The sequence below is a fragment of the Eublepharis macularius genome, chromosome 1, assembly GCF_028583425.1.
Source record: "Eublepharis macularius isolate TG4126 chromosome 1, MPM_Emac_v1.0, whole genome shotgun sequence".
NCBI lineage: Eukaryota > Metazoa > Chordata > Lepidosauria > Squamata > Eublepharidae > Eublepharis > Eublepharis macularius.
The window spans coordinates 95,514,520-95,529,341 of NC_072790.1; the positions used below are offsets into that span (position 1 = coordinate 95,514,520).

At 41.4% G+C, this 14,822-nt stretch overlaps 1 protein-coding gene across 1 annotated transcript in view; it reads right to left on the reverse strand.

The window, feature by feature from the left end:
• PREP (prolyl endopeptidase) overlaps positions 1 to 14,822 on the reverse strand; it is a 106,081-nt gene that overhangs the window by 71,420 nt on the left and 19,839 nt on the right. The window contains exon 7 of the mRNA XM_054975449.1: positions 5,322 to 5,427. Coding sequence (XP_054831424.1) covers positions 5,322 to 5,427 — 106 coding nt within the window. The remainder of the gene's footprint in view (positions 1 to 5,321; positions 5,428 to 14,822) is intronic.

A 14,822-nucleotide genomic window follows, 5' to 3' on the forward strand; every position in this document is an offset into this window, starting at 1 on the left:
TAGAATGAACTCAAAGCAGCACACATACACACACAGCCCCCCCACCCCCAGATGAAAATAAAACAGAATGAACTCAAAGCAGCACACACATACACAGAAACCCTGAATGAAATGAAAGCAGAATGATCTCAAAGTAGCACACACACACACAGCCCTACCCCGAAAAGAAAGCAGAATGAACTCAAAGCAGCACACACACACACAGCCCTACCCGTCCACCCACCCGGAATGAAAATAAAAACAGAACGAACACAAAGCAGCAACACATATACAGAAACCCCTGAATGAAATGAAAGCAGAATGAACTCGAAGCACCTTAACCTCCTCTGCAGAGCCCGTTGTGGGCCACAGCTTGCTCTCTCTCTCTCTCTCTCTCTCTCTCTCACTCACTCACTCACTCACAGAGGGAGAGAGAGGAATGAAAAGAAAGCAGAATGAACTCAAATCAGCTTAGCCTCCTCTGCAGAGCCCACACTGGGCCCCAGCTCTCTCACTCTGTGACACTCACAGAGGAATGAAAAGAAAGCAGAATGAACTCAAAGCAGCTTAACCTCCCCTGCAGAGCACGCACCGGGACCGAGCAGCGTCTGCTCTCTCTCTCTCTCTCTCTCTCTCTCACTCACTCACTCACTCACAGAGAGAGAGAGAGAGAGAGAGAGAGAGAGAGGAATGAAAAGAAAGCAGAATGAACTCAAAGCAGCTTAGCCTCCTCTGCACAGCCTGCAGGGCTGAAGGAAGAAGGAATCACGTGAGAAGATTCTAGAGTTGCCAGAACACTGTTCTGAGGTATTCCCTCTCAAAAAAAGCCCTGGTAACATGTGTATAGAGAGCAGCCATGTAAAACACTGTACAAAATATTAGATGGTTGCTTGATCCTCACAGCCTCCCTCATTATTTCAGGCACTGTCAAATGACAGTCTATGTAATTATTCAATAAAATTAACCTAAAGTTAACAGCCTTACATACTTTTACTTTAGAGTCATATCAAAAGCTGGTCTAAATCATCATACAAATAGGGGGGGAGGAGGGAGCGAGCACAGCTACTGTAGCTGTTCAGAGAGAGCTGCGACCGAGACGCGGGGGGGGGGGGGGGGAGAAGACCTGATCCTGGTTGTAGTTTGTATTTTATAAGATCTACTGATCTAATAGCATATTATAAAGTTTTAACTTTAAACAACTGTAGTATGAAGGGAAAGCAATACCTGTAGATGTAGTGTGTGTGTTTTTATATGTTTTTTCCCTTTCCCCCTGTTCCCATTTTTCCCTTTTTGTAGTGTTAGTAATTAAATAATAATAATAATAATAATAATAATAATAATAAAAAGAATAAATCATCATACAAATAATAAATATGTTCCCTCTCTTATTCTCATGTGACCGTTTTCCCCATTCATATATTTTACATATTTTTCTGTATTTCTATGTGCTTTTAGTCTTGTTTTAATGTTTTCATTCACTGCCTTGGGGATCCTAAATTGGGCAGAAAGATGGCTTTAAAATGTTTTAAATAAATAAAATAAATAATCAATATATTTACTGGAACGTCCAAAGTAGGATTCTGGATCACACCTGTGGCTTAGATGGTAGGGGAGAGGGAAGGGTTCATGGATCTTACTGGATCTTAGAGCAGAAAGGTAAACTACAATGAAATTACTTGTGCAAATAATTATTTTCTCCCTAGGTACAAATGTATCTTCTTAGATGTCTAACAACGAGGTTTATAGGTTGTGGCTATAAAGAGAAGCAAAGAAACCTATGATTTTCTTAATAAGCCACTTATGTGTATGTGAGACAGAAATTAATCTTATTTAGTACTGAATTGAATCCTACATTGAAGTAAGGGACAGATGGTGGAAATAACTTGGATGGTGTCTCACATCCTCCTCCCACATGTTTTCTCTTATGTAGTTCCATCCAGGATGAAACCAAATTCAGACATGAACGAACAGGAAATATGCAAGTATGCATCAGAGGCTCAAAAGATGCTAAACAAATTGTCAACTATCTTTTAATCATTAAGTTACAAATTTGTTTATATTAAGCAGCGAGGTTGGAGTACTACTCTCCCATATTTAACTGGTATAATGTATTATTCTGTTTTTTACTGCTATTACTTCTCCTAAGATAATAATCTTGTTTCTTATTTCAGCATTAAATTTATACATACTTATACATACATGTCTGACATCAAATCAAGTTAAAAGCTAGTAGCAGAGGCCCTGAATAACAGAAGGATTTTTTCTTAACTCTTTCAGCACATGATAATTCAACAAATAAATAAGATGCCCCTCCTTCCTTGGTAGATTTCCATCCTCTTGTCCCTTTACACAACTGAAACTGCCTCAGGTTGTGGGGGGGAAAGGACTTGCAGTAGAAGTCAAGGACATAATTATGAAAATCAGACAAAAAAAAAGAAATGAAAAAAGAATCCTGTTCAGAAGATCATGACAAGAGAATAAAAGGTACACTTATTCGAGAGGGAAAGTAATTGTCAAAAAGTGGAAGACCATAATATTGTGAACTATGTGCTCTTTCTCATGGATAGAAGCTATAGTATCATTACTCTGAATTAAAGAACTTGTATGTGCTTCAGAATTATAATTCACAAAAATGTATTTCAGTTTGAAATGCAGAAAGTTTTTATATTTGAGAGGAGGCAACATTCAGAGCACCTGAATCGCTGCTGTTTTGTAAAAATGAGGCAGCTGAAAATAATATGAACTAATATAAATTCAACATGCTATACTTTAAAAATATGTGTTTATGCAGCACATAATATTCTAAGAGCAGCAAGTAGATTTTGTGTAAAATGTCTATGAACTAAAATACTAAAATTCCTGCCCCATTCCCAACAGCACAAACTGATGCAGACAAAAGAAACAAAGATGACAAATGTGAAGACATTCTTTGGTTTGCAAAAACCTTCATCACCTGTGGTGTCTTGCGCATACCATGCGGAAATGGGACGTGCCTGTGTGGGTCAAGGTCATGGGCCCAAGTTGTTTTCCCATGTCTAAACTGCAACCCAGACCAACCTGATGTGTATCATAGCAAAAAGAAGAGAAGCCAGCTCAGCTATTAACTCTTCATCATGTATCTCTGCAGAAGAAGCTGACATGAACTTCTTTCACATCAGCTGAACTGAAAGTTTTCATTGTGAATCAGGTACATAAAAAATAACCAATTTTATTTCTAACTTCAATGGGAGGTCAACCATATATATTTAAAAAAAAATAGATTAACTGAATACTTAACATTTCTGTAATGCTTTTAAATGTTCAAAGGACTTCATGCACATTATCCTGCTGAAATCCTTAATCTTATAAAGTAAGCTAAAAGAGAATGACTTGCCTAAGGCCACCTAGCAATTTCCACAACAGTAGTGAATTTGTTCCAGAGCCTACTCACTTAGTAGCTGTGTCTCTTGTAGTACAATCCTAAACACAGTTATATCCTTCTAAGACTTTAATGGATTTAGAAGGGTGTGACTCTGTTAGCTACTAGGGACTATGCAAGCTCTTCTATGCAGTGATGAAGGGAAAAATTGAACAAAAAAGTTTCAAGTACTCAAGATTTCTGTTACTTTTCTATATAGTAAACATTTTGTGGTCCCTTCCAGGGGAAGAGGAATGTCAAGGGCAACATCCATGGTGTCACAAGCTTACTGCCAGACAGAGAATTCCATGCAAAAAACTTTATTTAGTACACAACAAATACAGCTGCCTGTAGTTTCCTTCACTCGGGCTCTGCCCCAGCCTTCCTGGGCTCCCTTCTTCAGTGCTGTACTATAACCTCCTTTCTCCACTGCTTCCACTTTTACTCCCACCTCTGGTCCACTTCCACTGCTTCAACCCATAGTGGTCTCTCCCTCCTGGCCTTTATAACCTGCTGCAGCTCTGACACCATAGCCCTGTTCTTCCCAGGATGCTTTTTTCTTGACCTGTTAAGGCTGTCCAGCGCCATCACAGGCACACCCTCCACGATGGTCCTGAAGTTGTGACCTGAGAAGCAGCAGCTCTCCTGGCCTGGGCCACAACCTGCTTTCTGTGCACCGCCACTGGAATCAGCAGCCCAACTAGAACTCTAGTAAAGAAAAGTCTGCACACATATGGGTTGGAAAATAACCAAGCTACCTTTATATTCTCATGAGTAAGCTTCATATCAGGAAAAGAGGGATATAAAATAGCAACTGAGAACATGCCCTTACCTGTAGAAAAGAGCAAGAGTCCAGCAGCACCTATAAGACTAACATAATTTGTGGTAGGATAGGAGCTTTCATGAGTCACAGCTTCAGACATTTCAGCTCCTTCAGATACTTCTTCAGAAATGGCAACAGTATCTGAAGAAATGAGCTGTGACTCACGAAAGCTCATACCCTACCACAAATTTTGTTAGTCTTATAGGTGCTACTGGACTCTTGCTCTTTTCTACTGCTACAGACAAACACAGCTATCAATCTTGATCTATGACCTTATCAGGATAGCCCAGGCAAGCCTGATCTTATGAAATATCAGAAGCTAAGCAGGGTAAACTTTGGTTAGTAATTGAATGGGAGACCTCCAATGAAGACCAGGGTTGCAGAGGCAGGCAATGGCAAACCATCTCTGTTAGTCTCTTGCCTTGAAACCCCCACCAGTGGTTGCCATGTCAGCTATAACTTGATGGCTCTCTACACTGAGAACATATATGTGTTTGAACCAGCCACACGTGCAATGAAATGCTCTTCATGCTTTCTAAGCAGGGTGAGGTGGGGTTGCTTCCCCCGGGCGCCGCCAAAGAGAGGGTGGCGGACGTGGCTGATGGCGGGTGTGGCTGCTGCGCGGAGCTGGTGGCGGCAGCATGGGAGGCTGTGCAGGAGGGCTGGGAGGCCACCCATGCTGCCTGCCATGCCAACAGGGCAGCCGGCTCGCTGGGCACCGAGCTGGTCCTCCGGTTCCTGCAGCAGCTGCTGGCTGGGAGTGTGCTGCCAGGTAACGGGTGGGGAGGCAAGTGGCCCAAATCGTGGAAGCGCTCCTAGGGGGACATGCGCGCCCTGCGTGATGACATCACTTCTGGGAAGTGAGGTCATTGTGTGGTCCTGGGAGCGCACATGCACTTGACGTATGTGCATGTGTGGTGACGGGGGAGCTACCAGCCAGGAGTTGCCCCTGAGTGCCTGGAACCCATGCTATGCCACTTGCATTAGAAGTTGGAATGTTTCTAGCAACAGCCAGGAACAAGTCCATGGGTTCAGAAAATATTTCTTGGTAAGGTGTACGTAACTTTGAACCTCTCTTAAACATGAAGCAACTTTACATTAATTAAAAAAGAATAATCTTACCAGTTATAGCATTTGATTTCTTCTGTAGATCACAGTACCACAGTCTGTTCACTGGATCACATCCTTGTCGAATGGACAGCAAAACATATTGCCCATCATCTGATACCTTAAATTTATCAACATTAATGAAACTGAGTTATTAAAATAAGTCAATATTTCTTGCATACGTTTCCTAGTTTTCTTGCACGTTATGCAAAGTAGTGATTGGTGCATTCTATGCTTATTTGCCAAACATTGTTCCTTTGAAATGGCAACACAAATAAACAGATCATCAATTATATTATTTCCTCAGGTATGTAGAAATATATGAGATAATTTCAAAATACTGAATTGAGACTCAGTTGTGAATTCTGATATAGCACAATTGTTTGAAATTCAGAACAGGTACGAAAAATTTGTTTTAATTCCTTTCATCATTAAAGCCAATATTTTATGGACAGTCATGCCTACCTGAATTTGTTTCACTAAATGCAAAGTGACAGTAGACAGAGTTAAAAATTATGCTGACAGATTTTTATTGAACATAACCATTCTACAGAAAGCATCACAAATTAATTATATCACATGACCACTCAGACATAAATTCGGCACCATTCTCGAAGATCAGCAAAGTACAGTTTTAAAAATAATATTGGAACTCTCCTCCTCCTGCTTTATCATGCCTGCATGTATGTGACAGAGTATTATTACTTATTGTATATTTGCATACTATTCTTGCATTATGCTTTTTAGATACCGTGCATTATAATTTATTTTTTTTTAAATCCACCATTACTTAAACCTGAAAAAGAAGAATGTGTTGAAGAGTCTTATTCTCAATTCTCATAGCTTGCTCCAAAATATATGGGGGTTACAATATTGTAGAGGCATACAGTGGTGGATTGTCCAATATTAATAAGAATAGAGAATGTTTATCTACATTGGTCTTGGATTTCTGTTTCCAAAGAAAGACCTGATAGTGCAGTTGGGGAAAGAAGAGCATTTTCTCTTTTAAAAAAAGAGAGCTCAGGGAAAGAATGCCTGCAGGTGAGTTTTCAACAGGTACACAAGTTTTAACATCTTCTGGTTTGTCTCAGTGCTGCTCTGAGGGTCCATTATTATCTCTCTTTGGCATCGGAATGGGAGGTTGTCGTATGTAATGGCTTCCTGAACAATGTACTCCTAGACAAATACCACTTGGGACTAACTGACAACCACTCTTTGATAGGGCTTGCAAGGTAGTCTCTTGAAATTTAGCAAAACTAAAATTATAAGCCCATGACTTGAGCTACTGGCACATCTTGCAGATCCAATCTGGGACCCAGTATATATTTGGTTGGTGTCAAGGAGAACTCCATTCACATTCTGCCATGGGGGGAAGTGGTCCAAAGTAGACAATGATTTCTTAGCACGTTAGTGGTGAATACGCCACTTTTATGAGTTTATGTTGACAATTAAGTTTGCTTCAGCTTATCATTGTGAAAAATATATCTTTGCAACTTTTTTCTTTTCTGAAATTATAATCAGAAGTCCCTGACAGCAGCAATTTTCAGTTTATATAATGAGCTTTTCTTTCAGCATTCCCTGCTGGACTAGTGAATAGTTCATAGTTTACTTAATGTAATTCCCAGAGCACATTTTAAATTTAATTCCCAAACACACATTGCTGGTAGGGTGCCAATTAAGTCTGGCTTCATCGCTATAGCTGTCTTTACATCACTGTGTCTAGAAACTCAAAGGAATTCAAGAGTAAGTAACAAGGCAAAAAACACAGTTGGCTGCTGTGCTCAAAAATTAAATCTTTCAGATATTGCATTGGCAATAAACAATGAAGGAAGAGCATTAGAAGTCCCCAACCCCCAACACACACACTGCAATTTCTCCCTTGCTGTTCACAGCTATTTTGCATGGGTTCAGGAATTTAATAAGACCAGCACCGGAGGCATAAGCCTCTTGGTGCAAGGCACAAGGGCTCTTGGCCTGTGGATCTTAGCCTGGGGTGCACAGCTTTTATTTTTTAAGATTTTATAGCATGTAGGAGTATATATATAAATCAGCATATAAATGTCTTTAACTTTTTCAAACCACTCCTTCTCACTGGGAACAGATTTAGATTTCCAATGTCTTGCATATACCAATCTGGCCAGTGTAATCAAATTTAACAAAATGAATTGTAGCTTCTTTGGATCTGTGGCCACAAAATTACGGAGTAATAGTATGGAGTAATTGGGATTTTTCTATCTAGACCTATTTTTAACAGATCAGTTATCCTTGTTTAATCCACGGTCTTGAAAGCACCACCATTATATATATGCATGAAAATTGGCCTCTCGGTATTACAGAACCAACAAAGACCTGAACAAGAGTAATACATGTTTGTAATGATTTTGGGGTAATATTTTGGGTAATATACAGCCAATGGATCATTTTAGCTAGATTGAAAGGTGAGACAAAGTTTAAAGGACAATCCAAAGGAGAATGCAGACTTTCATACTTCATATTCCAAGACTTTGTTCTATATATGTTGAAAAATTAGATTAAAAGACAAATAAGAATTAAGTATATTATAGACCTTTGACAAAGCATGCATCTGGTATTGAGTAAAAACAATTTCAAAATCTGTAAGACCAGCACCGTGTCCAAGAGCACCTCTGCCAACTCACAAAGAGTGGTTACTGGGGAACTAAGAGGCCAGTAAACAAGCAGAATACCTAATCCATCCTTAGTTCCCAACATAAGAGTTTAAAAAGATGCATTGGTAAAAGTGTATTGTCTGTTGTTGTAAGTATGTTCCTACTGGGTACTTTCTGTGTTGCTTAATATGACAGGTTTAATTGCTTACACTCATTTCAGCAATGTTTTCAGCTCTATATTGGATTTCTGCTTGTTTCTAATCTCTGCAAATTTGCATTTCTATACCCTAGTGGGTATAGAATTTCTATACCCAGCTGTTGATCGCATTAATTTACACTGTGTAAACTGCCTTGACTCCCACTGAGAAAGACGGGCTATCGATAATGTAAATACAATAAAAATAAAAATAACTGTTACTCACTAGCCTCTGTCTGGGTTAGCAATTCTGTCAGCTATACATTCAAAAAACAAATCTGGGGGTCTTTCTAGTGGAAGCATTATTTTCTTCCAGTCCAGGATGATAAGACTGTGCCATAAGAGTGAGAATATCAGCAACACTAGGCAGCTGGCATGTTCACTAAGCCTGCTGTTAAGGTGGCCAGGTCCCCAGTTGGTGGGGTGGGGGTACCGTGCTCCAGCCTCTGTCCTTCACCTGGCCAGCAGGAGGGGGAGTCCCAGGGAATGGGCCTGGAAGGCAAAATAACCTCCCGGGCCAGCACACAGCCGGCATGTGAGAAATGTACTCAGGTAAGTGCCATATCTCCCCTCCCCCCAGGAGGGTAAGAGGACCTGGTAACCCTACCTGCTGGTTACCTATGAACTGGAGCAGCACAGCAGCCGTCATCATTTTGGCTCCCAATAGACTTGGCTTGAAAGTGAAAGTACTTTGCATAATTGTATTTAGAGGTTCTACTGACTCCAACAAATATTGAAAAATGATTTTAGTACTGTTTCCATGTATAAATAGATAGACCAACACATATTATCTCCATTTTATAGGAAGGGGGAGAAAATAGTGAAAACATAAATTATGGAGATAAATTTTAAACAATAGATATTTGGTGTGCAAAAATATCACACTTTTGGATCCAGTGTCTTACACAAGTTTTGGAATTGGGGGTTGAAATGACCCGCATGGAAACCACTGTTTACAACTTGAATTGTTGTGTATATAGTAAGAGCAGGTAAAAGCCCTGGGTTTGTGCTCTCTCAAAGATTCCCTTATGTCCATAGCCACATAGAAAAGCTAAAATTGAACTGCATTGCAGTTTTGGAAAATGGGGTCATTCTGGCCCCCTGCAAGACAAGCCTGGGCATGTTCTGAACCTCTTCACGTTTACCAGACTTGAAGGAGCCATTCAGCCTGGAACTTTAGATGATTTCCTAGCTATCTGTCCACTGAGCTGATTGCTTCCCTTTGTTGTGCTCTATCAAAACTTACCTTCTGTTCCACAGCTATATTGAAAAGCTCAAATTGAACTGTATCACAATTTTGGAAAGACTGGGCACTGAGCTGATTGTTTCCCTTTGTTATTCAGGAAGAGCTCTTAATTGTAAGGCTCCAACAAGTGCAGCCTGAGGGCAGGATACAAGAAGGCTAGCAGAAAGAATGCAGATATTTTATCTTCTTTTTGTTAACCTTTTAACTGGCAGGAAATGAATGCCCCTTTCCATTGCAAGGGTCTATTATGTGCCTTTTTTTGTGTGTCTGTGGGCGACTCACACTTGGTGGTAGTGGCGGGCAAGTCACACATGGTGGCAGCAGTGAGACATTCACACATGGAGGCAGTTTCAGTATTATAACACTTAAAAATGATTGCTTTAAAAGTGGTGGGGGGGTCAATTTTACCCCATTTACAATTCGGTGGCTAGGTGATGTTTTCAATGAGAGGTATTTTTGACCCCTAATGTCAAGTTTTACTCTTCTTCATCCTGCATTAGTTATTCTTGTTATTCTTAAGTAATTCTTGAGGCCAGATTTTTTTTTCTTAGTAGCTAATGCCATGATTGAAAGAGGTATCAGCTTTCCATGTCTTTTTCTGGAATTTGAGGTCATTTTGACCCCAATTGCAAGTTAGTTTGGTTGCTTTTTTCCTTGGGTGAAATAAATGATGAGTAAATAATAGACTTGTGATAATTCTAATAAAAATTACAGAACCTGCATGCTGATGCAGAACACCTTTCATTCACTATTTAACAGCAATCACCCACATATTTGGGATAAGAAAAAGTTTGTGGACCAAATATATGTGACTTGTATCACTCTCTCTGTTTAGAAATCGGATTACTGGACGATGCCTGGCATAGTTGGCTTGCTGGACAGCTCTTCAGGGGGGATAAAAGGAAGCCTGACCTTCCAGGGTATTTTTTATAGGAATGCAGTCTAATTCCCACATCATACTTTTGCTTCACTTGAGTGCTTTTAATGAGTTTGTTCAGTTTCTTTAAGAGTGCATTATTTGTTAATAGCCATTTTCCTGCAGGAAAGCTCACTTGAGTTTGAGTAGGAACAATTGGTTTATAAAAGCAGTAGATCAGGTAGACATTAATGGTTCTGGTACATTAATCAAAAGAAGATTATCAATGCAGGGCTTCAAGGAGCTTGAGTGCAAGAGCATAACTGCAGTCACTTGGTCCATAAGGTACAGAGTTAAAAGCTCAGAGACCTGTGTTAGATTTAATCAGTTCAGTATATAAGCAGTCACAGTACTCCATGGACTATTATTTTGTTTTGTTTGTTTATGAAACATGTATGGGGAAGAAAGTCATTCCATTTACAATGCTGTTTTATGGTAGGGAACAAAGTCTGCTGACTCCTTCTAAGCTTTAAAATGTGATGAGAGAAAACAGGTCTCCCATAAAATTAAATATCCTGGATAATTATTCTCCAGCTCAATCACATTTTTATTTGATCCCTAATTAAAGCTGATATTTAGGCATTGGTAGTCATGACTTTGTACTTGTAATAGAGTATAGATTGTTCCAGGGCAGTGTAGATTGGTGCAAGGCATTTCTAGATTCTGATGATGGCAGAGAGATATTAATATATTTAATTCTCAATTTTCACCCATCTGTGTATACTTAAACCAGAGACTGAATCCATGAACAGACTAGACAGCTCTTTCTACAAACCTGAGAAAAGCCATATGTTTATAAAAAAAATATGAAAAACTACACTGGAGGGATTAAACCTAGGGTTGCCAGCTCAAAGGTGGGAAATTCCTGGAGATCTGGGGGGTGAAACCTGGAGAAAGTGGGGTTTGGGAAGGGAAAGGACCTTTGCATGGCATAATTCCATAGAGTCCACCCCCCCCCCCCACAAAGTAGCAGTTTTCTCCAGGTGAACTGATCTCTGTGGCCTGGAGACCAGTTGTAATTCCAGGAGATCTCCAGCCACTACCTGGAGGCTGGCAACCCTAGTTAAGCCCCCAATAATAGAAGAAATGCCTATACCTTTAAAGAAATGGTTGATCTCAGTGGCCATTGTGGGGGTTGCTAGGCAACCACAACCATACTGCCAACCTACAAATTTTGGTTTCTGTCAGTAAAATGCAGGAGAAAGGACCCTTTTCAGGGCTATTTTGGCCTCTTAATCCACCCCTGCTTGCCCTCCCTTCCCTAGAGAGAGGACTCCTTAGGATCAGGCCCAACAACAACTACTAAACAATTCACTACTATGCAATTTGCACAACTCACTTAGATGTAACGGTTGCTACAACTTGATGTCACACAGCTTGCATGGGACTAGCAGCAACCTCGCCATAACTTGCATGACCTGGCTGGGTCCATCACACAACTCAACTGAGAAACGTGCTACCATACAACTTTTACAACCTGTCTAAACTTTTCCCGGGAAAAGGCTGCCAGGAAGAAGAAGGGGAAGTTGAGAGTTGTTGTGGTGCAGTGGTTAGAATGTCAAACCAGGATCTGGGAGACCCCAGTACAAATTCCTACTGCCCTGGATGCATGCTAAATGACCTTGAGCCAGACATGCTATTTCACAGGGCTGTTGAGAGGATAAAATGGAGAAGAGGATGTTGTAAACTGCTTAAGGTCCCTAAGGGGGAGAAAGGTGAGGCATATATGAAGTACATAAATCACAAAACTGAAGAGAAGGGGGGGTTAAGATAAAAGTTGGTTGGTGAGTGTGAAGGAGAAAAGGGATCAGGGAAAGCGGAGAGGATAATAAGACTACCAGGAGGAGAGAAAGAAGAAAGAGTATATGGAATGGATACACGGGATAATGAAGTGACTGCCCTAAGTTCTTGCAGGTTCCCCATTTGTAATAGTCTAATTCTCAACATGGCCCAATGTGGATACTTAAATTCAATATAAGGGCTGTGCAGTCAGAAAGGAGATATTTTTATAAATTTGGAGAAACCACTAGGTTTGCAGAAAAATCCAAACGCTTTTTTAAAAATGGACAACACGGACAACACACCTCCATCATTCCAGTTTCATCAACACCTGGCATACTCCACTGGGCAGGTGACCACAGGAAGGAGGAGGAGTGGGAATTGCTGCTGCCATGGCAGCTTCAGAGGTAGCACTAAGGCAAGTAAATGTACAGGAGCTATCAATGCTACCTCACACCCTCACTGTCGCAGTGAGTCATAGAGGGGAGACTAAGCAGATGACCAAGGAACTGCTAAGTGAACCATAGAAAGGTAGCAATGGAGGCAAGAAAGTATCATCTACAGAGACAGCAGTGGTGCAGGTTGGGTGGTAGATGGGGGAGCAGGAGCCAGCGAGTGGGAGGCCCAGTGAGCCAGTGGGGGATGGGGGGAGGATGGAATCCCATCTCTTTCACAAGTCTCTCAAATGGTCCCAGCTACAGATCCATTAATTCAGAGACTGGGCCACGTACAGACAGAAAACATTTTTGTGCAAACTTGGGGATCCTCCAGATTTGCAAAAAATACAGAAGCTAAAATAATGGAGGGAGATTTAAGTCCCCCCAAATAAATGAAACTAGTGCTGCAAGTAGGGAGGGGGACAGGTGGCCCAGTGAGCAAGCAAGGGGTGAAAAGGATGGGATTTCCTGCCCCTTGCATGCAATTCTCATGGGTATCTTGTTTACATGGCCAACTTGTCATTACAGAAATAACACTTTTTTAAAAATTTCAAACTTTATGTGACTGTGTGAGTGGGATGATATTATACATACTCAGGGAGAGGGGGGTCATGTAAAGGTTTTCTGTGTTTTTTTTCCTTATTACTTTTGCCTTTGGACCTTCAATTAAACTCCTGCTTATGTTACTTCTATTTCAGAAGGGCTCTGATCACAACCAACACTGTTTTTATTTCCATTCACACTGTGCTTCAGGTGTTCTCTACTTTACCCAGTTTTTACCTCAAGAACATATTCCCTTCTGAGTTTGTGTGACCTATATATTGCTACCTCCCTAACTCCCTAAAAAACTTTCGCCGCCACCAAAGGCTTTTGCTTTAGACCTCCATTGTTTAACTAGTAATATAGACAGGCTTGTAATAGATGGTAGTTTGACAGAATGGTCAGTGCATGAAGGTGGTTGTGAGGTAAAAAAGCGGTTTCCCCCCCTTAAACACAAGTAGAATTTATTTAAAAGTACATAAACATGATGGTTGCAGAGTTCTGATAAACTTAAGAGGTTTCAGAATAGTTCTTAAGCTTAGTAGTTTCAAAACAAATTATATCTTCTTGAAGGTATATTCACAGACGAAGTCACACAGACTAACTTTCCACACAGATCTTCACTAACTGAATAAACTCTCATCCACACAGACATAGATTCACTCAGGCCTTTCCACACAGCTTGCCTGACCTAGACAGAATAACAGATATACCTGACTCAGCGAGAATGAACCCCCTTTCAGGCTTCCACACAGAGTCTCTCTACACAAAACATCTGACACATAAAGAACACGTGTTGAGAGATGCAATGGCAGCTGGGAAGGGTAGTTTAAAAAGACAGAGCTGGCAGCAGGGCAAAGGCTTTGCTATACACTAGAGCTGTGTGAAAGGACTGTGAAATGCCAGAAGGGAAACTTCAGACCATTATAACCTCTTCAGTTCCAAGACTGGCTCTGGAAGGCAACTCCAGTTCATTTCCATTCCTTGCTGCCCTCTGGTTGTGACCCCACATAGCTTTAGACTGGAGAGGTAAAACTGACAGAGCCTTGGAAGTGAAGATGAAATTAATAAACCCTCTGAGGAACAATCTCTGCTGGCTGTCTTTTAAAACTACACTTCCTGGCTAAAATTGCGTCTCCCGACACTTGACAAACATGCACTCAGGGGTCTCATGTAGAGAAACTCACAGTTTCCCTGACTTAGTCAGAATAACCTCTCTCTCAGATATACAAAGGCTGATGGAAAACTTCTCTCTGAGCACAGACTAATGTCAGGTTCTGCTGTGGGCGCTGTGGTGCAGTACGCTGGCGTACCTGACTTCAACTCTGGAAAGCCATCAGGGATGGTGCAGGGCCTCGCTCCGTGGAAGGAGGCGGGGTATACCTCACCCTCGCTCCCTCTCAGCCCACTGTCAGGCCTGCTCAACCTGGCTGACTCCCAGCTGCTTCCTCCTGTCCCCAGCTTCCCAAAGCCTTCACCCTCCTCGCCTCCTCCTTGCTTGTTGTTTGTTGTTCCCTTCTTCCCTTCATGCTCCTAACTCACCACCCTACCTTGTGGGAGAACTTCCCTTATATCCCTCATTCCCGGCTCCAGCTGTCAACCACGCCCCCCAGTCCTCTTGCCAGGGCCCTGGCTGTCCTAGGCAGCCACACCCGTGATTGCTTTGCTGGCTGCTCTGAGCAGCCACACCTGCGCCTCCTTTGCTGGCTGCTGGGCTCTCTCTGCTAATCACCTCAGGCAGCCCCACCTGTGGCTGCTTTGCTCCCAGCCTCTCC